Genomic DNA, 23,894 nt, shown 5'->3' with positions numbered 1-23,894 from the left:
CCCGTGTTTGGAGAGAGCCACACCCCAAGTAGTAGTATGTAAAAGAACCCGACCATGCAATTGCTGCATTTCATTTGATCATGGTATGGTTGTAACATTAACATTTACTGCAATTCTTAAGTCTTTGAGGTGGTTGCACCACTTGAATACGACTTTTATTAGGAACTAGCGGTGGTTCCATTGCTGTACAGTATGTGATCACTGACAACCACCGTGAACACTCAATTTCCTCTCTAACGCAAAATTGAATCACCACATGTACCATTTCATAAAGACTGGTAAATCGACAAGTGCAAGTGAGAATTTAAAAAAAAATGAAAGGAAACCTTATAGAGTTGGCTTATGGATGTGAAGAAATCAACAATGTGTTAATTTCTGATTGTTGCTAAGTATTTTCATGTGTAGCAATAAAATTCATGACAAATCATCGCAATTAAATCTTTAATAATGTCTATATTCTTGCTCCAATGATTATCTAGTAGCAACACATGCCAAACATGACCACTGTACCTCACTATTTACCAAAATGTATCTCTCATTATTTTTCACAGAAATATACAAGTACCAATTTTTATGTACAGTGAAGGATCTGCCCTTGGTGCTGAAGGGACTTCCTACAACAGACCATGGGTTTTTTTCTCAGTTATTTAACAGCTTGATAACCCACCAATCAATAGAGCCGGCAACTGATAGTGTAAATAAATACAGGCAATGTCACATACAATACCACTTCTTTTTCTGGTCCTCTAGATAACACCATTGACACTGGGATGTGAATCATGTTAAGACGACAATTTCAGACATTTTTAGAATATATGTGATAATGAATTATGTCATAGATAACTGAAAAACTGAAATGAACTAGAATTTTATTGAAACAGCAGATTTATGACAGCACTATGAAAAATGACTTACATCGGGCATGAATAATTATAAAACTATACACCAGAAATCCTTGATGCTGTGGTAGTAGAAAGTCAATGAAGCCCTCCCTCACCAGGCTCTAACAACAGGTATCTTTTCAACCTAGGTGCCACTGACAGCTCCGAGATGACCCTCTCACATCGTGCCCCTAGAAGTGTACGGACCACAGTCCTGCACGTATGCTGTAGAGTAGGCGGGGACTTTCCCAACCCGAACACGGCCTCGTAGAAACTCTGGTTCTCCTCAAACACATCCCTTGGGAGCACCTTCTTCCACTTACTGTCTGCTTCCAAGGTGCCATAACAGTTCAGGAGGACTTCGATGCTAGGAATGGCTCTCCCGCACAGCTCAAACACCTTGAAGAGAGTCTTCGGATTGACCGGCCAGGCGCCATTGTTCAGGAGCAGCTGTACGCACACTTCCGGTCTCCCGGCTTCTCTTCGGTACATGGTGGACTCCAGCGCGTGACAGATCGGCGTCTTGCCGTACCAGTCTCTGGAGTTGAGCTCTGATCCACTTTCGATCAGAAGTCTGACAATGTTGTGATCCCCCCTGCGGCAGATGGTGTGCAGCGGCGTCAGATGGTCGTTGTCTGTCTCCTGCAGATCCGCACCTCCCTTGATCAAGTTTGCCACCGTGTCGTAAAACTTCCTCTCGCCCGTCGTGAAATAGCACGCGACCGTCATGGGGGTCTCCTTCTCCGTATCCTTCAGGTTTGGGTCCGCACCGCGACTACACAGCAGCTCAACCAGGTCGGCATAGCCCAGCTCGGCCGCGATGTGGAGGGCGGTGCTACTGTTCTTGTCCTCGGTACGCGCATTCGGATTGGCTCCGTGCTCCAGCAGTGCTCGGGCACACCCCAGGTAGTCACCCTTCTTGCACAGGTGTATAGGATACAGCCCACTCTTGTTGTAGTACTCTACGTCAGCTCCATACTCTACCAACAGCTTGGCACACTGCGCATGTCCGTTCTCACACGCGGAGGAAAGGGGCGTCGTCCATTCTTTTGGTGCAAAGTCGACCTCTGCACCCTGGGCCAGGAGGTACTCTACGATGTCGCTGTGCCCGTTTGTTGCGGCGAGCTGCAGGGGTGTGGTGATCTCTCGGGCTGAGGTCACCGAGTAGAAACCTGTGGGAGGTACAAAGAGACATGAACATTAAGGATCTGGTACTTAAGTGTCTGCTCCAATTTTAAGATTCTTTCATGTTTCAACTATGATGAGACATCTTTAAACTGACACCATGGCCATTCTATATAGTTTAATTTCAAACTTGTCACATGTGTTTAGCCAGATAAAGGTACTAGTGGGACATGCAAATGTATTAGTCATTTATCAATTGGTGATGAAATGTAAACATAGAATCCTCCCCAAGGAAAATACCTTCAGTTTCACATAGACAATACTGGTAACATTAGGCAAATGTCAGGATTCAGACAGTTCTCCCAACAGATATCCAATGGACCAACTTGAATTCAGACCCATTGTACTTCCAGATACAAAGATGTTAATGCAACATGCACAGAATTTACAGACATTACATTTTTTCTTCAATTCCTACAATTGGGAATATAGTTACTAGTATTTGAAGTACATATGGAATCCATAATGGATGTAAGACTGAGAAAACAGGAAGATGACCACTGGTGGTCCTATGACAGGGCCACCCCACATATGTTTCTGATAAGGCTTCAATAAAGGGACAGACCCTAGTCTGTCCACATCTCAGTTCTGACCAGGCAAGTACAGAGTGTGTGTCTCATACTTTGCTCCCCTACACTAGTAGTAGATTAACAGGCTCGCACCTATAGCGTCGCCAAAAAAGGCCCCTACTTCCAAATTTAGAGGTGGGAGGGGGGCAGCACACCAAAATAATAACACGTCACCTAGTTCACATAAAACTAGTATTTCCAAGCATGACAGCTCACCGTATTTGAACAAGAAGAGTTATACGTTTATAAAATACATTAATCGCCTACAGTATGACTTCCAATTACCTCTTTCAACTGCCCTTTCGATGTACTGCTCAAACGTCAACTGTTCCTCCTCTAGAACATTCTTGAACTTCATGTCGAGTTTGGCGTCCACACTCTCGCCGAATTTGACCAGCATTTTCACGGTTGGAAGGTCCCCGGTCTTCAGGGCATAGTAAAACTTGTCCCGAGACAAGTGGGACATTTTTGAGGCATTGGCAGCCGACAGTTTGCAGAGATCTACAGGTTTCTCCGGTGTAGACATTTTGCTGGCGTAGGTAAGCTGGTGATCCCCAGTTGACCCTGTCGACACCTAGCGATTCAGCACTGACCTGCATGCAAAACACTAGTGACGTGACAATCAATGCAGAAAACTTTCAAACGACTTCAGTTTTACGGTTAATATGTAACGACTGTCACACTTGACTTGTAGTTACATGATCTAAGTTAAATTGAACTTTTATTTGCAAAATCATGCCCGAGGGCTCATTGCATATACAGTCTCAAGAACTAAGAGAAGTAACGTTAACGTTAGATAGTGTGATACATAAAACTAGTGTCTAATCAACTTGATACGTAATACTATGGATACTATTGTCGGGTTTGGCTTCTTCTTTGAAGGCAGTGGTTAATGAACTGTCCCACGATCTGTATGATGGTGGTATTTTGTACTTTTAGTAGAAATATAGTCTTTTGGTGATCACTTAGGTGTTAAAAGCTTGGTGAAATAGTGACAACTGTTTGAAATATGTTTCTTTCGGTTTCATAGTGGGTACACAGACTGATAAAATGTGTTTCATTTGTTAAATACGTTCTTGTTAGTAACGTTAGATAACGTTTTACGTTGTAGATGGAGGATAGTGTTTCGTAATTCGCTTGCGACCAATCAATGCAAGATTTTCACTGTACTTCCTTCCAACAAGGGAAATATTCCGACCAAGAAGATTTTAAAACTCCTTGCTCGGACTTAGATCAACTCACATATTAAATACCGCCAGGTGCCATGATACCACCACATGACGGAAGAAGAAGAACTTTATTGCATGACACCTGTACAGGATACAGTGTATGGCAACTTGTACATACAATACATACATACAGAACAGTTACTACATGAGTTACTAGTATCTAAAAATCTAGGAAACTAATCTATTTTACACATGGTATAAAGTATTGACAATCAGGCTAGCATTATGTGCTGGTTCAGGACAGTATAATATTGTCTCGTTTCTTAAATGAGTTATATATAAATTGACCGACATAGGCAGATATATCAGCAGGACATGATAGTAGCATATCAATCATTTCTGTTTATTTATGTGGTGTATATTAGTGGCACTCGGTAAAATTATGAGAGTTGATGTTAACAATACCTTCAGTTGAGTTTTGTTGGCTTCATATATGACAGCGTTTCATTTATATAATGAAATACTAATTATGTTCATCAGGTACTTATTTACATAATTGATTAAGAAAGTTTACAAATCCCCTGCATCTTAAGGAAAGACCTGATTTCGGGGAAACTAGCTAAACTTATCTAGGACCCCGTTCACACTCAAAAAAATGAAGCGGCTTCAACGTGGAAGCCGCTTGATCCGGATCGTTTTCTTGAGCGTGAACGCTCCAAGCGGCTTGGATTTTCACCGATCCGGCTCGTTTGCAATCCATCCCTGGGAGGTAGTTTGAGACACTTGTGAACAAGCCGCTTGGCTGAAATCGCGAGTGTGAACGCAACGCGGGATAGATTCTATGCAAATTTCCGATTTGCCCCCTGTTGGAGGTTATATATCCAGGTATCGGTAGCAGAAACACACGCCACATTGACAGGTTTGCTCACGTTACTGATTTTTGTGCCCAATGATAATGTCTGGAAAGAAAAAAAACGCTGTAGAGTCAAGGCAAGCGGAATGGGAAGCAAACAAAGCTTTTTATCACGCGAAGAGAGAGGAAACACAGCAAGCTAAAAAAAAATCACAAAAAACAAGCATATCTTTGAACATCTTTCTCTCTGGATCATGATATAAGACTATTAAGAGTGGGTTTGAGAAAACCTACAAACAATGTTGTAAAAAAGTACCTGAAGTTCAGGTACGGAATTGTGTGCGATTAATCGGATTGTCTGAAATGAGTGTGAACGTAATTTTTTTGAAGCGGCTTGCCCGTTGAAGCGGCTTCGACGTTGAAGCCGCTTCATTTTTTTGAGTGTGAACGGGGTCTAGGTCACGAAAACAAACTAAACGTTTCATGCCATTACATGTATTGGTGGCACCCACTGAAATTATGAGGGTTGATCGATGTTAACAATATCTTAAGTTGAGTTTTGTTGTTCTTCTTATGATAACGTTACATGGCATAATATGCAAAATGAACTTAACAAGTTAGTGATGCGTTTTTCTCCTCTACCTACATTCTTTTCCTCTAAGTAACATTACATGTACCTAAATGTTTACTCAAGACACCATGAAGCACGCTGATCCTCTTGATACTTTGAGATCTTGATTAGAAATAAACGCCAGTTTCATGCATTCGTTTAGAATTCTTTCTTTATTGGAAACCTTTCTGGCCCTTTGAAGACCTAGCCTTTTCATCGTAAGCAAAACTTTAAAAGCCACAAAACAAAAGGCAAATTGCCAACTAGAGTGATTAAAGCAAGTTGGTCATAACAATTAAGCATTTTAATGCTTAATTGTTATGACCAACTTGCTAAAAGAAGTTAAAATCCGGAGGCGCCTTGGGCCATTATTCAAAGGAATAGCTTACTAGTGTAGCAACCATAGACACTTCATATTCATTATAGTCTATTCTTTGTCAGTGCTATTTTGTTCAATGAATGTAACAGGGAGCATTTATTACAAGGAAGTGATCCGACTATGTCGGTAAAACGAACTCATTTGCATTGAATGTGCAGACCATACAAGAAAAATAGATATTCGACAATTAAAAATACATGTACTGTACCTAGTCAATAGATTCTATATGGAAATATTTCCAAACAATGCCATTGGACCACATCAATTTTTTCAAGAATCATTGTCCCAGTATATCGTGTATAGGATTGTGACCGTTGAAGTAATAAGATACGCTGCTATAGCAGCACACGGCTGGTACTGTCCTGCAACACCGGAAGGTGATGCCTCAACATCTGGAATGTTATTCTTCAGGAAGGAGTGCATGTCGGAAGTGAGATCGGTGTGCAGGGTGAAGTCGCAGGTTGTGGCAGGTCCGTCTCTGGTGACCTCGCATGTTTTGGTTTCCTCGTAGCTCTTCCAGTAGGCAGTGACTCTGTATGTCCCCGGTACAAGGAGCCGCCAATAGTCACCGTCTTTAGCTGAATCAAAATATTCAAGGACAATTTGTATCTTAATTACGTCGATGAAGGTTAGACACCAGGTAATGAAATATTGACGCCAAAGAGCAGTTACTCAAGCAACGGGATATGATTTTGGAAACGGCCAGACGTTTCAACTAGCATCCACTGACGAAAACTAATGGATGATCTTTGGCGTTGTATCTTAATGCTTCACATTCTTGCACATTCACTAGTCATTTGTGACGAACACAACGTCCTGTTTTAAAAAAGAACACTGCATTATAGCTTCATATTATAGATAAGTCATAAAAAGAAAGTTCTGTCTGACTGATCATGCCTCAGTGCTTAAAACGGACGATTAGATTACACTAAAAGGAAGTTACGTTTGAAAGGCAAGCAGTCCCAATTGGGGCTACCACAAGTGTTTTTTTTCTGAATATTAATAGCTCTGCAAACGGTTAAAGTTACAGTAGAAGATTTAATAAAAGTAAATATAATCCAATTTTAGGCGTAGCACCCCTACATTGCTGCAGACTTAGACTTACCGGTTGTGATGTCATGCTGTATCCCCTGTACGGAGATGGCGGCTCCAGGCATCCCATGGCCCTTGTTGTTCCGCACGAAACCTTTGATTCCGATGTGCACCTGATGCAGAAAAGAGACACACTCCTCAGAAAAGATAGCGACGCACATGACATATCATCACCAATTGCAATATCCAACTTGAAGAAGAGATGCTTTAGCAATTTTATCAACAAGGTGGAAACAAATGTCCTGTGTATCACATCACTGTTACTTGAAACAGGGTGAGCTCTTTAGATCGTACCCGTTACAATTGTTGTCCAATAAACTTTTACTTGACTTGGCTATGGCTGCGTTTGGAGATGTTTCGCGCTGCGATGTCAAAATGTATGCTTTATCTAGAGTTCGGTATTCAACGTTCGTTGAACCCAATGATTTAGCCGATCTATGCAAAAGAGCTGAAAGTTGTATTTTTTTGTTCAACTGCAACTGACATAGAATTTCTAAAAGTGACGTTATTACTGTATTATGGGTAGAAACATGCATCCTTTAGGCCATTCGTCAAAATCGGGGCGGAAACTCGACTGAACAAAGCAAGAAAGAAAATGATGACGAACCTGTTCCAAGTAGGACAGTAGCGGCTCTCTGTTGTCGTTCCACAGTCGAGGCAGCTCGTCCGGTGCAGGGAACTTGTCACACCCCAGCTCCAGCGCTACCTCCATTGCGTTGGTACCCAGATAGCTATAGTCTAGCAACGCTGGACAAAGAAGCACAAAATTACAGTCACATTGTGCTGACTACCATGTCTATATCACGGCCAGACTCGGGCAAGAATTTTCAGGCTTCTTCAATAGAAGATTTTGTGAAAAGAGGAGGTGAATTCCCTGTGTTTACAAGCGTAACTTTGTTTTCAAAAATTGAATGCCTAGAAATGATTTGTCCTGATTCCACATCTACTTAACAAGGGTAGGTGCACTGAGAAGGAAACCATACCGCTTAGGGTCATTGACTCATTGCAATTGTATGATATTGTACCCAGACTTGTCACATCAGCCGCTTTCACCAGTCCCATCCGTCCATCACAATTAGCAGTATAACCAATGATGGCATGGCAGATAGCCATTCGACCAATGGAAGCGAGTGATTGCATGTCCGTCAAATATTTGCACATTTGCAAGTTTCTATTTTTAATTTCTACGTTTTGATGGAGGTGGGCAGGTGGGCGGGGCTTCGGGATCGGTCTTACATGAAGTCATGTTCCGAAGTCTCTCTTTTTATGCCAAATATGCACCTGTTGCAGTCAGTACTGATTGTTTGACTCACATCCTGGCACTGAAAACCAGCTGGCGCCATTTTTGATTCCTCCATTGCAGGTGGTGTTGAGGTTGTCACATGTCACGCGGGCGCCACATTTCGCCATGGTGGGGTGTGCCCTGGCGTACGTCCCCGCTAGGTGGCGGTACAACTCATCATCTGTGTAAAAATATCAATTTCGTATACTTTGAAATGATGTAATGAGGAAAATAATGGAATACATTCGTCGTCTCGCTGAGTATAATTGGAACAATAAGAACCACCCAAAGTTTATTTTGAGTTTGATCTAACGTTACGTTTTCATTACTTCAAATTCCCACTGAACAAATCTTCTTCATAGAGTTAACAGTACGAAAAGTGCTCATTAATAACGCCTTTAAGTCAAAAAGGGAAACACATAATAAACCTGAAGCGCGGTTAAAGTACTGACCTGCGGTTGCGGAGTAGGAGGAGAGATCGGACGGGTTCTGTCCCAGGTCGAAAGGGTACACGGCCACGAGGCTGCCCCCGTGTAGGTTGGCGCCGAGCACGAAGGGGTATATCTCTGCCCATTTCAGGAACGCTTTCGTTTCGTTGGCAATCTAATTCGAAAACACGACAACATATGTTCCTGTTCAAATTGTAGCATCAAAAGATATTCCAGTGAAATTATACATTTTGTGCTCATTGACATCCCATCAATATGGAAACAGTATACAGCACTAAATTTCGTTTGGCATTTCTCGTCACATTCTAAGTTCTCGCAATCATAGAGTGCTTTTCACGTCTGTTACCCATGGCCACGTATGCATTGATTAGTTGATGGTGCATGTTAGCGTAAATCTACCGTTATATCACTTTCAATCCATCTATTGAACCGGTTGACATGTCTGTTAAGTTGGTAACAAAACTCAAGATCTCACAATCATAATGACGCCCTCAAACTTTTAGATTGAAATGCACCAACGGATCATTACATCAAATGATAAAATGAACCATAAACAAAGATAGTTACCTGACGTGACCAATAGGAGTCGGGTATCCTGAGGTGGTTGTTCTGCACCTTGTGGTTGTTATTTCTGTTGGTGAACAGGACCTTCCCCAACCCAGGAAAGTCCCTGTACAGGTTGACCCCCCTGGTGTTGTACCGCCCGTAGTCTCCGTGAGCAGAACTGGTCCGGTAGCTTTGGTGACCCTGGAGAGAGAGCATGGAATGTCAGAGGGACGTTTTTCTCAGAACCATACTGTCGTCAGAGAGAGACAGAGGGAAAGAGGAAAGGAGGGGGCGAGGGAGAGAGAGAGAGAGAGAGAGAGTTTGGCAGCAGAAACGGCTGAATTGTGGTTTCTTGCAGCAAGTTAAATACAAGCTTTTAGCACCTTCCTAATCTGCAGAACTTCCATAGCCTAGACTGGCTGACAGAAGTAGTAGTAGTAATCTGAAGATTCTAGGAAGACAAAGTCTAAAAATGCAAATGATCTGTTGAAACCTCACGGATCATATGTTTTTGTTTGTTTGTTTATTTGTTTGTTTATTTCTTTATTTCAGCATTTGTTTATATTGGCAAGAGGCTTACATCGGTCTAAATGCAAAAGGCTGTGCTATGGAGTTTACTGACCAGTTCAGCAGCCTTCTCATATCCATCTGGGTTGAGGGAAGGTATGAGGTGAATCCGAGTCTCGTCAACAAGCCTGGTCACGCGAGATTCTGCGGCCTGGTACCGAGAACACAGGTAGTTGGCCAGGTACAGCAGGAGTTCCCGCCCCAACACTTCGTTCCCATGGATGTTTGCTGTGTATCGGAACTCGGGTTCACCTGCAAAAACAGAACATTACCTCACAACATGCTTACAGTAAACAGCGTACTGACGAGCTGTGACCATGACCCAATGTAAAAGAATATATTAGTCCATGGGCCAGAGGGGTTTTTGGTACCACCGAAAGGGACAAGTGCTATCATGGATTTTTTGTATTAGCAGTGTCCAAAGTTTATTTTAAGCTATGATAACCAGTTGTCATGCACAGCTTTCTGACTGTAATCACGTGACCAAGTGACGTCATCCAAATTGACCTGGCCGTTAGGTCATTTATTGAAAAGGACGGGATAAATATGTAAAAGATCAATAATTTTCAGTGAAAATTGGTTGATAGGTGAAAAACACCCCAAAGATTACAAACTAGTAAGTTTTTTGTCAGTATTTAGTATCTTGAGGAAGTTATGAGTCTTCAAAGGCTGATTTTTGGGGTAATTTTTGCGTAAAAATGACATTGTTTACTTTCCAAAACCAGGTATTTATTTGGCTTGCCCATGGGGCCTTGTTTGATACGTTTTCTTGATTTGCAACGTCTTAATCTGCATTTTGGGCTTTAAAGCAACAAAATTCGTCAATTCTATCAGGAGTTACGAGTATTTCAATAATTACACCCAACGGACTTTTTATCAAATTGCTGCGAATATCGCAATGCATCATGGGTAATTCAAGAGACTGTCTACCCATGTGGCTGAGTCAAAATATTGATTTCTCTCAACATTTGGGGTGGTAATATAACTAAAATGTTTTCTAAGAGCCCTTACATTAGTTATGAATCGTTCAGTGTCATTGGTCAAGCCTTGATAATGGCTAAACTTCAAAAGCATCCAACAATGGCTTGTTTAGCAACTTTCCTGTGAGAAAATGTTATTTTTCGCCGTTGCCATGGCAACCGTTGTAGAAATTTGTCTAAGTTTATTTCTAAATTGTTCCAAATATACTCAACAGGTATTTGTATGATCTAAGTGCAGAGAAATACTCATCAAATGTGGTTGGGGATTACCAAAACCACATTTAATGACCTGTAATAAACGAGTTTTGGTAGTTCGATAGATTTGAGTGACGTCACAAAATCACGTGATAATTCCTATAAAGCTGGGCATCTGACACGGTTATCATGCAAAATAATAAAGTAGAGGAATCAACCTTTTCAAAAAACTAAGTCACCCTTTGTCCCTTTGTTTGGTACCAAATGGCCATTTTTGGGGACCTGGCCCATGGACTATATAGTCCTCGAGTAGAACACCTTGGTCTCTCTCTCTCTCTCTCTCTCTCTCTCTCTTTCAATTTCTCTTCAAATCTCACTCTGCAAATAGACTACACAAACTCATAATTAGGCTAGCTTCTCTTATATTTGCGAAGGTACGCCTGTCTACCATGTTTCAAGAACAAGCCTTCATTGCGACCTCCTTTAATTGGTACTAAGAAAGACGGCTTGAAGCGGCTGCCCCTGTTACTTAACTTCCAAGTTCTGAAGTATATCCATTTGAATTTCTACTTGTCCCACCTGGTTCATGCTGGCCTGGGTTGTCGCTGATTTCCAGGACCCACAGTTCCCTTCCCTCCTCGCTGGTACCTATACTGTAGAGCCGTGTGATGTCAGGACAGGCGTCAGCCACTGCGCGTAACGCCGCCTCCATTTCTGCCGTGTTGTGGTACCGGGGCCGTCCTGTTTCCACACCGACTGATGCACTGCACCACAGTAGGAGCACAACTAGAGTAGCACCGACCATCATCTGTTGATGTCCGCAATTCAAAAGTTTAGAAATATATCCGACAAATTCGACAATGTTTCTAATTTCTTAGTAACCAAGAGAAATGTTGCCTTAGTTTTGCTACTGGCCCTGAGTGTGTCAGAGTGGTGTAAATGAATGCATGAAACGCTTTGCTTGTTACCTATGAACCGTGTTCCCTTCACATTCTCATCACCGTGGAGTAAATATTGTTTCACGACATTCACCTACAACTTCCCTGCAAAACATGGGAAGGCCATGGAAACATATGTGCTGTTATCGTCACGTGCTGCGCGCCTGTCATATCACAGAACTTTGTAAATTGGTCTTTATTCAGTGGCAACACTGCGATACCCATTTAAGTCATTTTGTATCTTGTAACATGGCCTAAGTACAAACAAAGGCGAGGCATGCGTTTGTTTGTCAAATATTGCACTTGGAGTTTTTCCCCACGCAGTAAGTGTCACGGAAAGTATCAGTACAAGTAGTCAGTATGTTTGCAGTCATGGTGTACAGTGGACAGACCAGACAACTGGTACCTAAAAATACATGTGAGACATTCATGAAGTTCAAACACCGTGAAGAGCGCTGTGAGTGACACAATGGCGGAGTTACACAATGCATTATAGCATTCAGTGACTCTCTGCTTAGCCTATCATTAGTACCAAGCACACCATACATGTATGTGTGTTATATACAAATAGATCCTATAAAGCTATAGAAACATATTATCAAAGATTATAGATATACATCCATTTTGGGGATAACAAATTTCATCATGAGCCTTTTGTGTTTGGTAACGTTACAACCAATTCAAGATTTTGTTTTTCCTACAATTATCATATATTCATATATGCATCATGTCTTGACGACCGGTTGGGCAAGTCGCCTAGTCGACGTCTTTGCCCAGAAAGCGGAAATGTTTTAAACGTGGGAGGTATGACCAATGACTGTCGTTGTCTTTTAAAAATGACAAAATCCGGATATCACCGGTGGGACACAAATTACACCCAGAAACACGAGGTCTATGGTATGACACTGTTGGTCTGGGATGATGCAATTGTATTTCAGGGAACTTGTCAGATGATGCAATACAGGTTTCCGATACGGAACAATGCGCTGTGAACATAAATATCAAGGAAAAACAACAACCTCAGATCCTTATCCTTATTAAAACGCTTACAGAAATGAATAGTACTAAGTTACTAAAGCATGAAAGCGTTAAAGAACAAGTAACATAAGAATAGTTTGGTGCGACATATTGAAATAGCGCGAAAGGGGAAAAACTTTGCAAGTCATGCTGTAGATAAGTTACAACGTCACGCAATGTCAACAAGTGTACCCTGGTACGCAGTGTCTCTATTTTGCCCACCTCCAATATAAGGGCACCAAAATTACGTGTCTCTCAGGTGTCTCAATTTCTATGTCTTAACTTCGGTGCTGTTGAATATATAACGCTAGTTCACCTTACTTCGCGGGGTAACCTATACCCGCTGTTTTTAAGGACAGTGTATATAGGGCTTTCAAGTCGACGGACAGTGGTTCCAAATTACAATATTTGCAAAGCATTGCAGCTTAAAACCACCGTCCGTCGACTTTAAATCCCTATATACGCATTTGTAACAACGGATATAGGTTTTAAGGTGAACTAGCATTATAAACCTGGTTAAAGTAACGTGGCAGACCATATCACTAGACGACAGGGATGTATCTAAACAATAAGCCGCATGGGTGAGTGCACAAACAGCAAGTCTGGCTTCCGTGTCAATCTAGTGATTTAAAGTACCGGCCTGACGTTTAATTTATAACATTAAAAGAAAGTTTGATCATGTACAGTCATTTGTACTTACCATTACAGTCGTGTCTTGAGGTCTTCTTAAAATTCACTGTCACCAAACGTGCCTAACACCTCGGTATCCAAGTCCGCAAACAATCTGACTAACCTGTCACCACGTGCACGGTAACCCTGTGTGTAGGCGGGGCAGAGCCAAGGTTGCATCACATTGGAAGATTCCACATTAATGTTAGAAGAGTCCATTATGACAAGACATTACGTTTTTTTTTTTTTAATATGCCACCTCGAACTTCAGAGTCAAACGATGTGGCCGTGTTGCATCTGCTTGGTTGGGGGCAAGTACGTACAGTAAATAACGGTGGACGTTAAAGGGTTCTAAATATTGGCGCTATTTCTTCCCCACACACCTGTTGAGTTGGCCTAGACCAAGGCTTTTGTTGTTGTTTTTTACGCTTCAGTGAAACTCCATACCTGCGCCGATTCAAAAGGCCAGCGTGTTTGTGTGATAGAAGCAAGAGAGAAGTGCAAGTTTCATTCCAACAATTCATTTCAGAACATGTGATATTTCATCAAGGGATTGGTGTTTAACGGATATATATGATTGGTATTTTATGGAATAATTGGTTGATCCAAACTTGGGTCACAAACATTCCTCGCATGTTTCACGCGGAGATCACGAAGGCTTCACGTGTTCCTTTTTTTGTCTGCTGTAAATGACCTTGTGTAAGTGCTCAAGTGACGTATCCATGTCTTTTTGCGCACGCGCACTAGGTCTTCGACACAGAGCGTTGACCCTAATCTCCAAGCAGATCCTACGGTAGCATAATAGTGTATCAAAAGCTGGCAAAGTAGTGTAGCCGGCCTAGGATCTACGTACGAGTGATGCTACCACAGGGTCTACTTGGAGATATCGTTGACCCTGAATGTAATGCTGGCTGGATGTGCTCTTGATATATTTGCAGGATGTTCTGTTCTTGTCCTGTCTACTTTCCTTTGATATGTTTCAGTAATATGTTGTAATATATTTGGCGTTATGTCACTTAGCAAATTTGCCACATTGCACGCTGTGATATTGATCTGGTAAAGAAGAAAAGAAAGAAACTTAAATTTGAACGCGTATCGAATGCTACTGCTATGGTAGCTAACTTTAGCTAAGATTACTAGTATATTACACGTAGTTACCAACTGGCATATGTTTTGCTGATTTTGTTTTCGTAAGAAAAAGAACGTATTTGCTGGTCTGACCTGCCTAAAATTCCTTATGTCAGAAGCCACAAAACAAGACCTGTAAAGAATGTTAAACAAACAACGCATGTTTTGCTGTATTTCTCTTTAAATCACTTTTAATTCATGGCGGCATTATGGCACCCGGTGGAATTATGAGAGTTGATATTTAGCCTATTTGCACGCATTTAAAGCATGAAGTTGCATTTAACATTTGACAACATTTCACCCGTACTCTTACTTTTAACGCAGATAGCGCGTAACGTTACAAATGGATACTTTCCACTGCACCAATAGTCGACTCTTAGATTATCCAATCATGGTTTTATCATTATCTCAGTCTCCTAAAGATATGGCAAACGTGATAAGTCTATCAGAGCCTTGAAAAAACAGCACGTTTTGTTGCGTTGCAGAATGATCTCCATATTATACCCTATGTTGACTAGCTTTCAAAAGGATTGATGAAAATAGTTACATAATCATATACACTGTAACAAATAGTATTACAAGGCGATGCGATGAAGGTTTATATATGTTATAATATATCATTCTAATGTACAATGCCTTGTGGTTCTAACAGAAGATACTGCTTGAGACGGTCAGGGATAGCGAGACTAGTACTGTTGAAGACCTGGTAACACCTGCGGCCCAAGAACTGTCGCAGGGAGAAACGGGCCAGGTGCATCAGGGAACGAGGCGACAGCGCCATCTTGAAAAGCCAGTCATAAAAGTCCTTGTTCTCCTCGTAAACGTAATCGGGGATGCTCTGACGCCACTTGTAGGAGATGGGAATATTCGCGTACGTGTTTAAGATGATCTCTATGACTTCGGGGGTCACGGATACTGACCGCAGCACTCTATGGAAGGACCCAGCCCAGATGCCCCAGGACCCGGAGCTGAAAAGAAATCGGACGCACTGTTGTGCCAGGTCCCGCTTCGCCTCTAGCGTGGATGACCAGATAGCATGGTAAAGCGGAGTGTTTCCGTCATAGTCCCTCTTGTTGATGTCGGCTCCACCTTCGACTAGAACTTTTACAACCTCAAAATCTGCCGTTGTACACGCCTTGTGGAGAGCAGCCTCCGTGTCACTGTCATGGGCGTCTATGTCCGCACCGAAAGCGATCAGCTTCCGAACGGCGTTGGCGTATTTACTTTCACACGTACTCTTCTCGCAAGCTACGATCAGGGGGGTTGCCTCATTGCCATTTCTCGCGTTCACGTCGGCACCGTGGTTTACCAGCAGGCTACACAAGTCATCCAAGCCCTTCTCAGCCGCCTTGTGTAAAGGCATGTCTCCTTCGTACCAGGACGCACCCTCAATGTCCGCCCCCCTGCGGATTAATGCTTTAGCGCACTTGTAGTAGGATCCTGTATCGCAGAGGTGGAGGGGACAGTATCCGTCCTCATTCATCTGATTCGCGTCAGCCTTGTAGGCGAGCGGAAGGTCCACTAGTTCGGCGTTCCCCAGCTTGCAGGCCGCATGGAGCGGGGCGTCGTTGGTCGGGGCGTAGTTGACGTCCGCCTTCATGCGGAGTAGGTAGGAAGCGCAGTCCACATGGCCGTTGGACACCACTATGAAGAGCGGAGTAGTCACTTCTGTCACATAAGACATGGACCACAGACCTGCAGTAAAACATAAACAACGTTAGCCCCGCGTCATCAAACATGTGATTTGATTGTTCGGAATCTAAATTATTTTACCATGTTTTTTTCATCATTTTCAACGCGTGTCATTAGTTGGTCGAATGTTCAACTCACTGACAGGTCCCAATGATATGCCCTTACTTTATGCGGATTTTTCAATTCACTCTGATGAAAACGTCTCTAGGAAAGGACCACAGCTCAAACACGTTACAGATGTTTCAGTCCGCTATTTTAGCTGTTCTGTGTCTTTTTGTGTCAATTATTTCTTATTTATCGTTATACACAATATCTTACATTCATTCATGTTGGAATATTCGTTCACTCAATGTCTATTGTTTCTTTAATTCAACGCGTCAAGTCCTGATAAACCTCTCCGGTTCAGTAGTGGCAAGGTTTACCACATTAATGTTGTTTATGGCACAGGGTTCTACTATGCCGTGTGTTTGCGTGAGGGTGCGGTCACGTACGTCTTTGGTCGTTGCAGGATTTTGTTGTCCTTGAATGTTCAAGCAAGCTGCGGCAGGACCAACCACCGACAAGGATCTAAGACAGCCTTTTCCGTAACAAGATGCCTGAATTTCATACGACACACATGTACGACTAATAACCCAAGATGGTTTGTGATCGCACGACGATCATACGCTGAGAGCCCTCCGTGCCCTAACTGTGTAAGCGGGCCAGTGCATGCCTGGAATAGCAACAGCGCCGCAATATGTCAACAGCAACATTAACACTGTTTCATATTGTTTCCTCAAATGTATACGTACAAGCAACAGAACGATAGTCATGATCAGTACATCCTAGCTATGTAAATGATGCCTACTAATCTGTTAGAACGTGTTCTGGTTTTGGTAGTCCGTGGAGAAAACGAAATAACGTACCGCAAAGATCGAGTGACGTAATGTGCAGCTTTTAGCCTTGCTCAAAATAGACCGTTTGCCTCCGCATGGGACAACAACGTGGATATTATGATTCAACGACGATCGATGTTGTTCATGTGTGATAAATGATTTGACTCACACTAATTTTATCATCTATCGTTTTACAGGCAAGTGTTGTAAAATTCTACTGATATAATGGTCAAGTTCAAATGAATCATACATTACCAGAACGACAATCACTCTTCTTCATTTTCTATAGTATCGTTCGTGCACGTGCGACATAGTCATATTAGTGATTTGCAATCAAATATAGAATGATATATTGCAACGAATGACACCTCATGATATCTACTAGTGAAGGAAAGCATAACGTTAGGATCGCACGAGCAAAGTTTTTTCTTTTCTTTTCTTTACCTTGCAGCTCATAATCCCACACTTCGTTGTTATGCTCAAAGTCCCTATTGATGCCGAATCCGTCCCTGACAAACACCTTGATGCCTTCCAAGTTGCCATCCTTACAGGCGGCCTGGTACCTCTCGTCTACACTCATGATCGGTCTCCTGTATCTCTCCTGCCGAACTAACTTATGTTTACCCCTGTACTAGGTCTTATCCAACATGGCGGACTGCTCATGCGCACTGCAGGTGTTTGTAGGGCGTTGGTTCTTTGGATCAACTATCATCATCCTTATAGATTAATCAATGGTTTATAAGAGGTTAACATCTTAGTCTATGTACTTTTTCCACAAATAACACTTCTTCTAATTCAGTGCCCCATGAGTTTTTAGATAAAGGAAATGGAATATTGTTTGGTCAATATTATGTGTGACAAATAGTTTGTTGACATGATATTCTGTAGCATGGTTTCTATCCTTTTAGGCATTGTCCATTTCCCCATCGGTTACTACCTTCCAAAACGGACCAAGCTGAGTGTATAAGGATGCCTGCCAGGCCAGAGAGATAGGCCCAATATGAACAGTTAGCGCGTGGGAAGGGGACGCGAATTCCTTTATACCTCACAGACATTTCCAGAATTCACATCTATAGTCGTGTGGGCCTGCCACCAAGGAGGTTATATAACCTCCTGGGTACCACGAAATGATAATAAAAGGTTCTTCTGGCTGTCGCTGAGTGCCCAGATTTGCGATATGCTCCCTTGGAATCATTGTTGATATACAACTGAAGAGACTACCAAGATGAATGAATAAAAGAAATACAAAGATATAGAGACCTGGATGTTGGAAGTCAACTATAGGGGCTAGGTCCAGGAGTTTATACCTTCAAAGATGTGTAGCTAACGACTAGCGTCATTCTGATACCCAACCGATAACTAGTACTCACCCTTGTTATTGAGCAGTCAAAGATTCAACATGGCCGTGAACCATCTATCTAGATCTAGTACTAGTGTGAGGACACATGATGCGCCTTTCCACGCACGGACTCACCCAGAGCAACCTCCCGACCTACGTCCTCCGTCAGAACCTTGTCTACAAACTCCATATTCACATCGCAGCCATTGGTCACCAGTTCCTTTACCCCCTTCTTGTCTCCTGCTTCCAGGAGTTGGCGAAAGCGGGCTGCGGCCGGCGGCATCTTGGTTTGGGACTGACCGTGATGTAAACGGGGGTGGGGGGCGTTTGGCCGAGCTCCAGCTTTTGTAACGTGCTACAAATCTGGTTACAATGACTCACAGTATCTATTTCTCTGTCCCGAATTGCAAGCAGATGCGATGGTGCGAGCAACAGCCAACACAGTACAAGTACGTGTATTTAGTCACGTACTAGCTATCCACATGTGATATGTTGCTAACAGACCTTTTCACACTAGAGACTGTGATCGTTGAGCTACCAAATTTGACAGATCGCCGCTCAACGATGTTTATAGACAAAGAACTGTAATTCTGTTACGTATTGTGTGTTTTGTGTCTCTTCAATCATATACTTTTCATCTTACACCACATCTTTCAATCATGAAATCAGGGGTCACACAAGTGAAAGTTGGTCGCTGTACGGTCGCTCAGCGGTCGCCATCAAGCAAAAAGGGAGCTCAGTAGTTGACAACTTGACATGGAGTGCATTGGGTATCTGCGGTACGTAGATTTCTTACCTTGTCCCACAAACCTTATCTCGCCTTTCTTCAAAACATATTCCACCAGCTCGTCGTCGTCTTTCTCCGGCGTTTCCACGGCTGCATTGGCGGACACAATTCCTGCCAACAAAAGTGATTTGACTTCATCTATAGAACCTTTCCTGAAAATATCATATAATGCAATAGAGCTTTGTATCTCTAGCTCTGTAGACGGCGTTGCCATGATTTCTCGCTTACATGGATTATTGTGCTTGTAATTATAACATATCAGCAATTTTTTGTACAGTCCTGACGAAAAAGGCGCGTTTGTCCAAAATGTCTGAGGCTATAAACGGCGAGTTTAGTTCGCCATAAAAGCGGAGAGGAGACCGTATATGTGACACCTATTTTCTTTTTTCACTTTATGGTAAACGAATTTCTGTGTTACACAGAAGCCATTTAGTGTGAATTAGTGCCACAAATAAGTGATAAGTGGATTTGCTATATATGTCCAAATAGGTCTATTGATGTAAATTCAGCAGTATCGACTTATTGATATTAATGAAAAAGCTGAACAAATGAATAGATAAATGAAGTAACTGCGAAAAGAAGACAACACGATGTATACATTTTCTTGTTTATTTCTATTTCTCGGGGTAAAAAAAGGATATCAGACAGTCTTGAGATAAATGTATACAGCATAAGATGTCAATTAATTTCCATGTTCCATGGGTTACCAACATATACAATTTTTAAGTATTTTAACAAAGCTATACAACTGTTGAACAGGTACAACAACATTTGATTTTTTCTTCCCTTATAAACAAATACCTTCACCAATTCCTCACATCAACTATGATCAACCACCTTTCCGCAAACAACCTTAATCTTAGATAAAGATTTCCATCACCATTACATGATTCCATCCTCGTACACTTTACTTGTAGTTCTCTTTCTCTTACATGTTTATGATAACTCTCATTTCTTCACCACTACAACAATCTAAACAACGACAATAAATACTGTCAACTGACTTAATACGTACAGTCATAAAGACCTATCCAGTAGCGCGGTTTTCCGCCTAGGTTCTAATATTGATACGCATGCAGCTTATATAGATATTATACAAATCATTGTTATAGCATTTCAGTCCGTATATCTATCCTAGGTTGGCATTGATATAACAATTCAGTATTGCATTGGTTTTCCCATTAATTGCACCATTGAGTTTGACCGTAAATGTACAGAGCTCTGAATATCGTCCTCGTCGATCAGTGCATCCCTGCCTCCCCCGGAACAAGGAGAATGTACTTCTTCAGTCCCGGAGCTATAGCTAACCCGTCAACAACCTTCTGACATTTCTTTCCAAAAACTTTCCTCAGCGAGCTTCTCGCGAGATGTTGCAGCGTGGCGGGACTTTTCCCGAGACTCAGAAACGCCCTGTAGAAGTCGCCATGTTCTTCCATGACGTCATCAGGGATGGACTCCCGCCACAGAGCGGTGATGTGCACGGAGGCGTACGAGTTGACCAGCACTTCGATGGTGGGCGGATGTCCGGCGCACTGCGCCAGAATCTGGTGAAACTCCGTCGGGTAGACTCTCCAGGCGCCGTTGTTGACCATGGCCTGGACACAGCCCTCCGGTTTGCCCTTGACTGCGTCCTTGGAGTAACCTCGGGCAAGAAGCTCTGAGGCCGCTATGGCTTCAAACAGCGGGGTCTTAAAGTAATAATCTCTGTGGTTGATGTCGGACCCACTGACGGCCAGAAGCGTCGCCATTCTGTCGTCACCATTACGACAGGCTTTGTGGAGAGCGATTTGGCTGAAAAACATAAGATGCCAAGGTAAACAAAATGTATAAGCAACTTTGGTCATAACTATCAACAGTAAGTTTACCATATAACACATCGCAGAGTTTACAATGACCTTTAAACCCAACTGAAATCTCCCAAGACATCTCCCAAGGCTCCATAGCATAGGTCGCTAAAAAAATGGCAAAAATTGGCAAATAAGACAGATACGACACTAGTACCAGACGAGTTAGCTGGCTGAGGAGTAGAGTTTGGGACCTAGCGACCTGTGGAGCCTGGTAGAGGCTATAACTCATCTTTAACGGTGAATAACAGTTTCTACTGACTCACTTTTCGCTATCCTGAACGTTGACGTCGGCCCCGGCCTGTACCAGTTTCCGACAGGTCATGAGATAGCCGTCTTCACCAGTGGTAAGGTAGGCAGCCAGGAGTAGGGGAGTCTCCTTGTCCAGGTCCCTAACGTTAGGATCTGCACCCTTCTCTAGGAGCAGTCCCACCAACCCACCCAGACCCTTACTGGCGGCGATGTGCAAAGGAGTCTGCTGCTTTTCCCATGATTTCTCGTTGATTTGCTCTGTGCTGGCCTGGGTAAAAAGATGTTCGTATGAAACGTACTTTATACATATGAAAAAAAAATAGGTAATGCTAGCTCCTCAAACCATGCTATATAGCATGATACATGATTTACTATTCCGAATGCAATGCGACGTTATTGGTAATCGTCGACGCAGACGTACAAAGAACGTTGCCAAAATCACATCCGCAAATTCTTTTGACCATTTCCTAAATCCTGTACGTGTCCAGTTGCTTGAGTTACTGCTTTTTGCCGTATCTTACCACCTGGATGTCTAACCTTTATCGACCAAAGGATAATTCTGTCTGTTTACTTTGACGAGAATGCTCTGGAGGAAATTAACAGAAGCAAATGAATACCTACTCACCTTGAGTAACACCTCCGCACACCTGACGTACTGTTCCCCAGGCTTACAGCACAGGTGCAACACGATCAGCCCGTCGTCTGTCTCCGTGGTGATGTCGGCACCGTAGTCCAACAGCAGCCTGACGCAGTCCACGTGCCCGGCGTCCACCGCGGCGTGGAGCGGCGTCCAGCCGCTGGGAGCGTAGTCCACGTCCGCCTGGCGGTTCAGCAGGTGCCGCATGCAGTCCACGTACCCGTTCTTAGCGGTGACGTACAGCGGGGTGACGTATTCTGTGTCGTAGATCATTTGCCACACCCCTGGAGCAGAAAAATGCATCGTTCTCTGTCAAGATCTTTATGTTACAAAATGATAAAAGTTTTACTCTTATTTCAGCCATTTTTTTTTAATTTAGTCGTTCAAAAGTCGTACAACAAAAACTACATCGTCACTGCCAAACTTGGGAGAGGTTTTATGCGTCCTGGAGTTGTAAACAAGCTGCAATGGGTGTCAACAGTGGCAGGATCTATTTGGGCTGATATGAGTCATTCCAAATCGTGATTTCACTGAAAACATTACATATAGTAGATGTACCCTCCCTGTGATTCACACTGAGCCATTCATTTGATGAGCTACAAATATGTAAAATCTGATGTAAACGATACATATTTAATCTTAAGTTTCAATGGTGTCACTACATTGCCCTTCATGAGATAACGAAGATATTCAAGTCTTAATGAAGTCTCCTTCAAATAAAGGAAGTCTTTTGACAAGGACAAATCCGGTAAACAAGTTATGTTGATGCGCAAAAACTCTGGCACTTTGCCTCTGATATCTCGTGACCATCTGTTGCCGGTTTGGCTGTTTACTCTAAAGTTACACAAATATGGGATGACGAAACAAACATGTCTGGAACGTTTACCAGTACATGGTTGATACGATACGAAATATTACAAATGATTTCTGTGGTCCACAGTTCAAATATAAAGTAACACTATGTGCTCTGGGCTCGCTACCTATTTAAGAGGCCAGCTATCCGAGTTGTCAAAAAGTATAAAGAACCTGTTGTATAAAGATACTAACACTTTACACCCAACACTGGAATCAACACTATTAGGACTTAACCCTCTAAATTTTTGGACGAACTCCGTCGACCATGATCCTTCTATCTCCTATCTTTTAACTAGCGATATAATGTTGTGTAAAAAGTAAAAGCAGTACTTACCAGGGGCAACTTGTCTAACGTCTCCCTTCTGGTAGATATACTCCATCAGTTCGTCGTTATTTTTGTACTGGACCTCCAGCTTGGCGTCCACCTGTCCAACATGGCGGTTCAACATCTTCAACATGTTCTTCAAGTCCCCATCGTTCACTACGGAGTAGAACCAGCACGCGTCTTCCTTAGTCCACTTCTCCTCCCGCTCAAGACACTTCAGAAGTTTCTCCAAGAAGCCTTCTTGAGCGTCAGACAGATAGGATCCAAACGAACCCTTGCAGAAATCCTTGATGAAATCCATGTTTGTTGGTGGAACGAAAAAGTTTACCGGAATGTATCCTTACTTCCTCCTGTCCAGATTAGACCAACCCGTCCTCTCCCAAATCTGTTTTCGTCTTCAAAAACTACTTCTAACCGCCTGAAACCAAGTCCAAAACCGCCTTTGACCAATGCAAAGAAAGTAACAGTCGACGTCTCTACGAACTTCTGGAGGAAGATTCTTCAGTCGGCCAGATGACTACACTTCTCTTTCCCCTTCTCAGTTTTTCTGAGAAACTAGGACGCGTGAGTCAGTTTTTTATACGGCGCAAAGAAGTAAACACTGACGACATGAGTTTGAAACTTGTGCGCAACGAGCCTCGTGACTTAGTGGACACCACGTGACCACGCACCAATCCCCGCTTCCAAAAATGACGTAATTGTTCAAGAATGACCTCCCTTGGATGATTGTTCAAGGTCCATGACGTAGTGGAATGGTGAAAAATATTTATGACACAACT

The 23,894-nt window shown here is 42.6% G+C and overlaps 3 protein-coding genes across 3 annotated transcripts; all 3 read right to left on the bottom strand.

The window, feature by feature from the left end:
* Nucleotides 1-427: 427 nt before the first annotated feature.
* LOC118406394 (ankyrin repeat and SOCS box protein 18-like) lies at nucleotides 428-3,228 on the bottom strand. The gene is made up of 2 exons (XM_035806429.1): nucleotides 2,921-3,228; nucleotides 428-2,053 (listed from the first exon to the last, which is right to left on the bottom strand). Exons 1-2 carry the CDS (start codon nucleotides 3,159-3,161, stop codon nucleotides 978-980), a joined length of 1,317 nt encoding a protein of 438 aa, XP_035662322.1. The 5' UTR covers nucleotides 3,162-3,228; the 3' UTR covers nucleotides 428-977.
* Nucleotides 3,229-5,604: 2,376 nt separating this feature from the next.
* On the bottom strand, nucleotides 5,605-13,569 carry LOC118406369 (inactive carboxypeptidase-like protein X2). Its single transcript, XM_035806342.1, has 9 exons — nucleotides 13,413-13,569; nucleotides 11,337-11,565; nucleotides 9,638-9,834; nucleotides 9,037-9,216; nucleotides 8,473-8,623; nucleotides 8,052-8,201; nucleotides 7,346-7,485; nucleotides 6,752-6,851; nucleotides 5,605-6,224 (listed from the first exon to the last, which is right to left on the bottom strand). Exons 1-9 carry the CDS (start codon nucleotides 13,413-13,415, stop codon nucleotides 5,917-5,919), a joined length of 1,458 nt encoding a protein of 485 aa, XP_035662235.1. The 5' UTR covers nucleotides 13,416-13,569; the 3' UTR covers nucleotides 5,605-5,916.
* A 1,133-nt stretch (nucleotides 13,570-14,702) lies between these two features.
* Nucleotides 14,703-23,698, bottom strand: LOC118403392 (poly [ADP-ribose] polymerase tankyrase-2-like). The gene is made up of 6 exons (XM_035802106.1): nucleotides 23,125-23,698; nucleotides 21,924-22,219; nucleotides 21,313-21,566; nucleotides 20,447-20,993; nucleotides 19,212-19,512; nucleotides 14,703-16,204 (listed from the first exon to the last, which is right to left on the bottom strand). The coding sequence occupies exons 1-6, from the start codon at nucleotides 23,414-23,416 to the stop codon at nucleotides 15,132-15,134; spliced, it is 2,763 nt and encodes a 920-aa protein (XP_035657999.1). The 5' UTR covers nucleotides 23,417-23,698; the 3' UTR covers nucleotides 14,703-15,131.
* Between the last annotated feature and the right edge of the window lie 196 nt (nucleotides 23,699-23,894).

The sequence above is a fragment of the Branchiostoma floridae genome, chromosome 2 (genome assembly GCF_000003815.2).
Source record: "Branchiostoma floridae strain S238N-H82 chromosome 2, Bfl_VNyyK, whole genome shotgun sequence".
In the NCBI taxonomy this organism is placed as follows: Eukaryota; Metazoa; Chordata; class Leptocardii; order Amphioxiformes; family Branchiostomatidae; genus Branchiostoma; species Branchiostoma floridae.
The sequence above is the reverse complement of the archived record's forward strand: the minus strand, read 5'-3'. Positions and strand labels throughout refer to the sequence as shown.

Coding starts and splice junctions, on each gene's coding strand:
- LOC118403392 (XM_035802106.1), bottom strand. CDS start 23,416: ATGGATTTCATCAAGGATTTCTGCAAGGGTTCGTTTGGATCCTATCTG. Junction 21,567..21,923: donor GTGCGGAGGTGTTACTCAAG/GTGAGTAGGTAT, acceptor CTTTTTACCCAG/GCCAGCACAGAGCAAATCAA. Junction 20,994..21,312: donor AACGTTCAGGATAGCGAAAA/GTGAGTCAGTAG, acceptor TATGTTTTTCAG/CCAAATCGCTCTCCACAAAG.
- LOC118406369 (XM_035806342.1), bottom strand. Junction 9,217..9,637: donor ATGAGAAGGCTGCTGAACTG/GTCAGTAAACTC, acceptor CTCTCTCTCCAG/GGTCACCAAAGCTACCGGAC. Junction 7,486..8,051: donor CTGGTTTTCAGTGCCAGGAT/GTGAGTCAAACA, acceptor TTCTTTGTCCAG/CGTTGCTAGACTATAGCTAT.
- LOC118406394 (XM_035806429.1), bottom strand. CDS start 3,161: ATGTCTACACCGGAGAAACCTGTAGATCTCTGCAAACTGTCGGCTGCC. Junction 2,054..2,920: donor CGAAAGGGCAGTTGAAAGAG/GTAATTGGAAGT, acceptor TACCTCCCACAG/GTTTCTACTCGGTGACCTCA.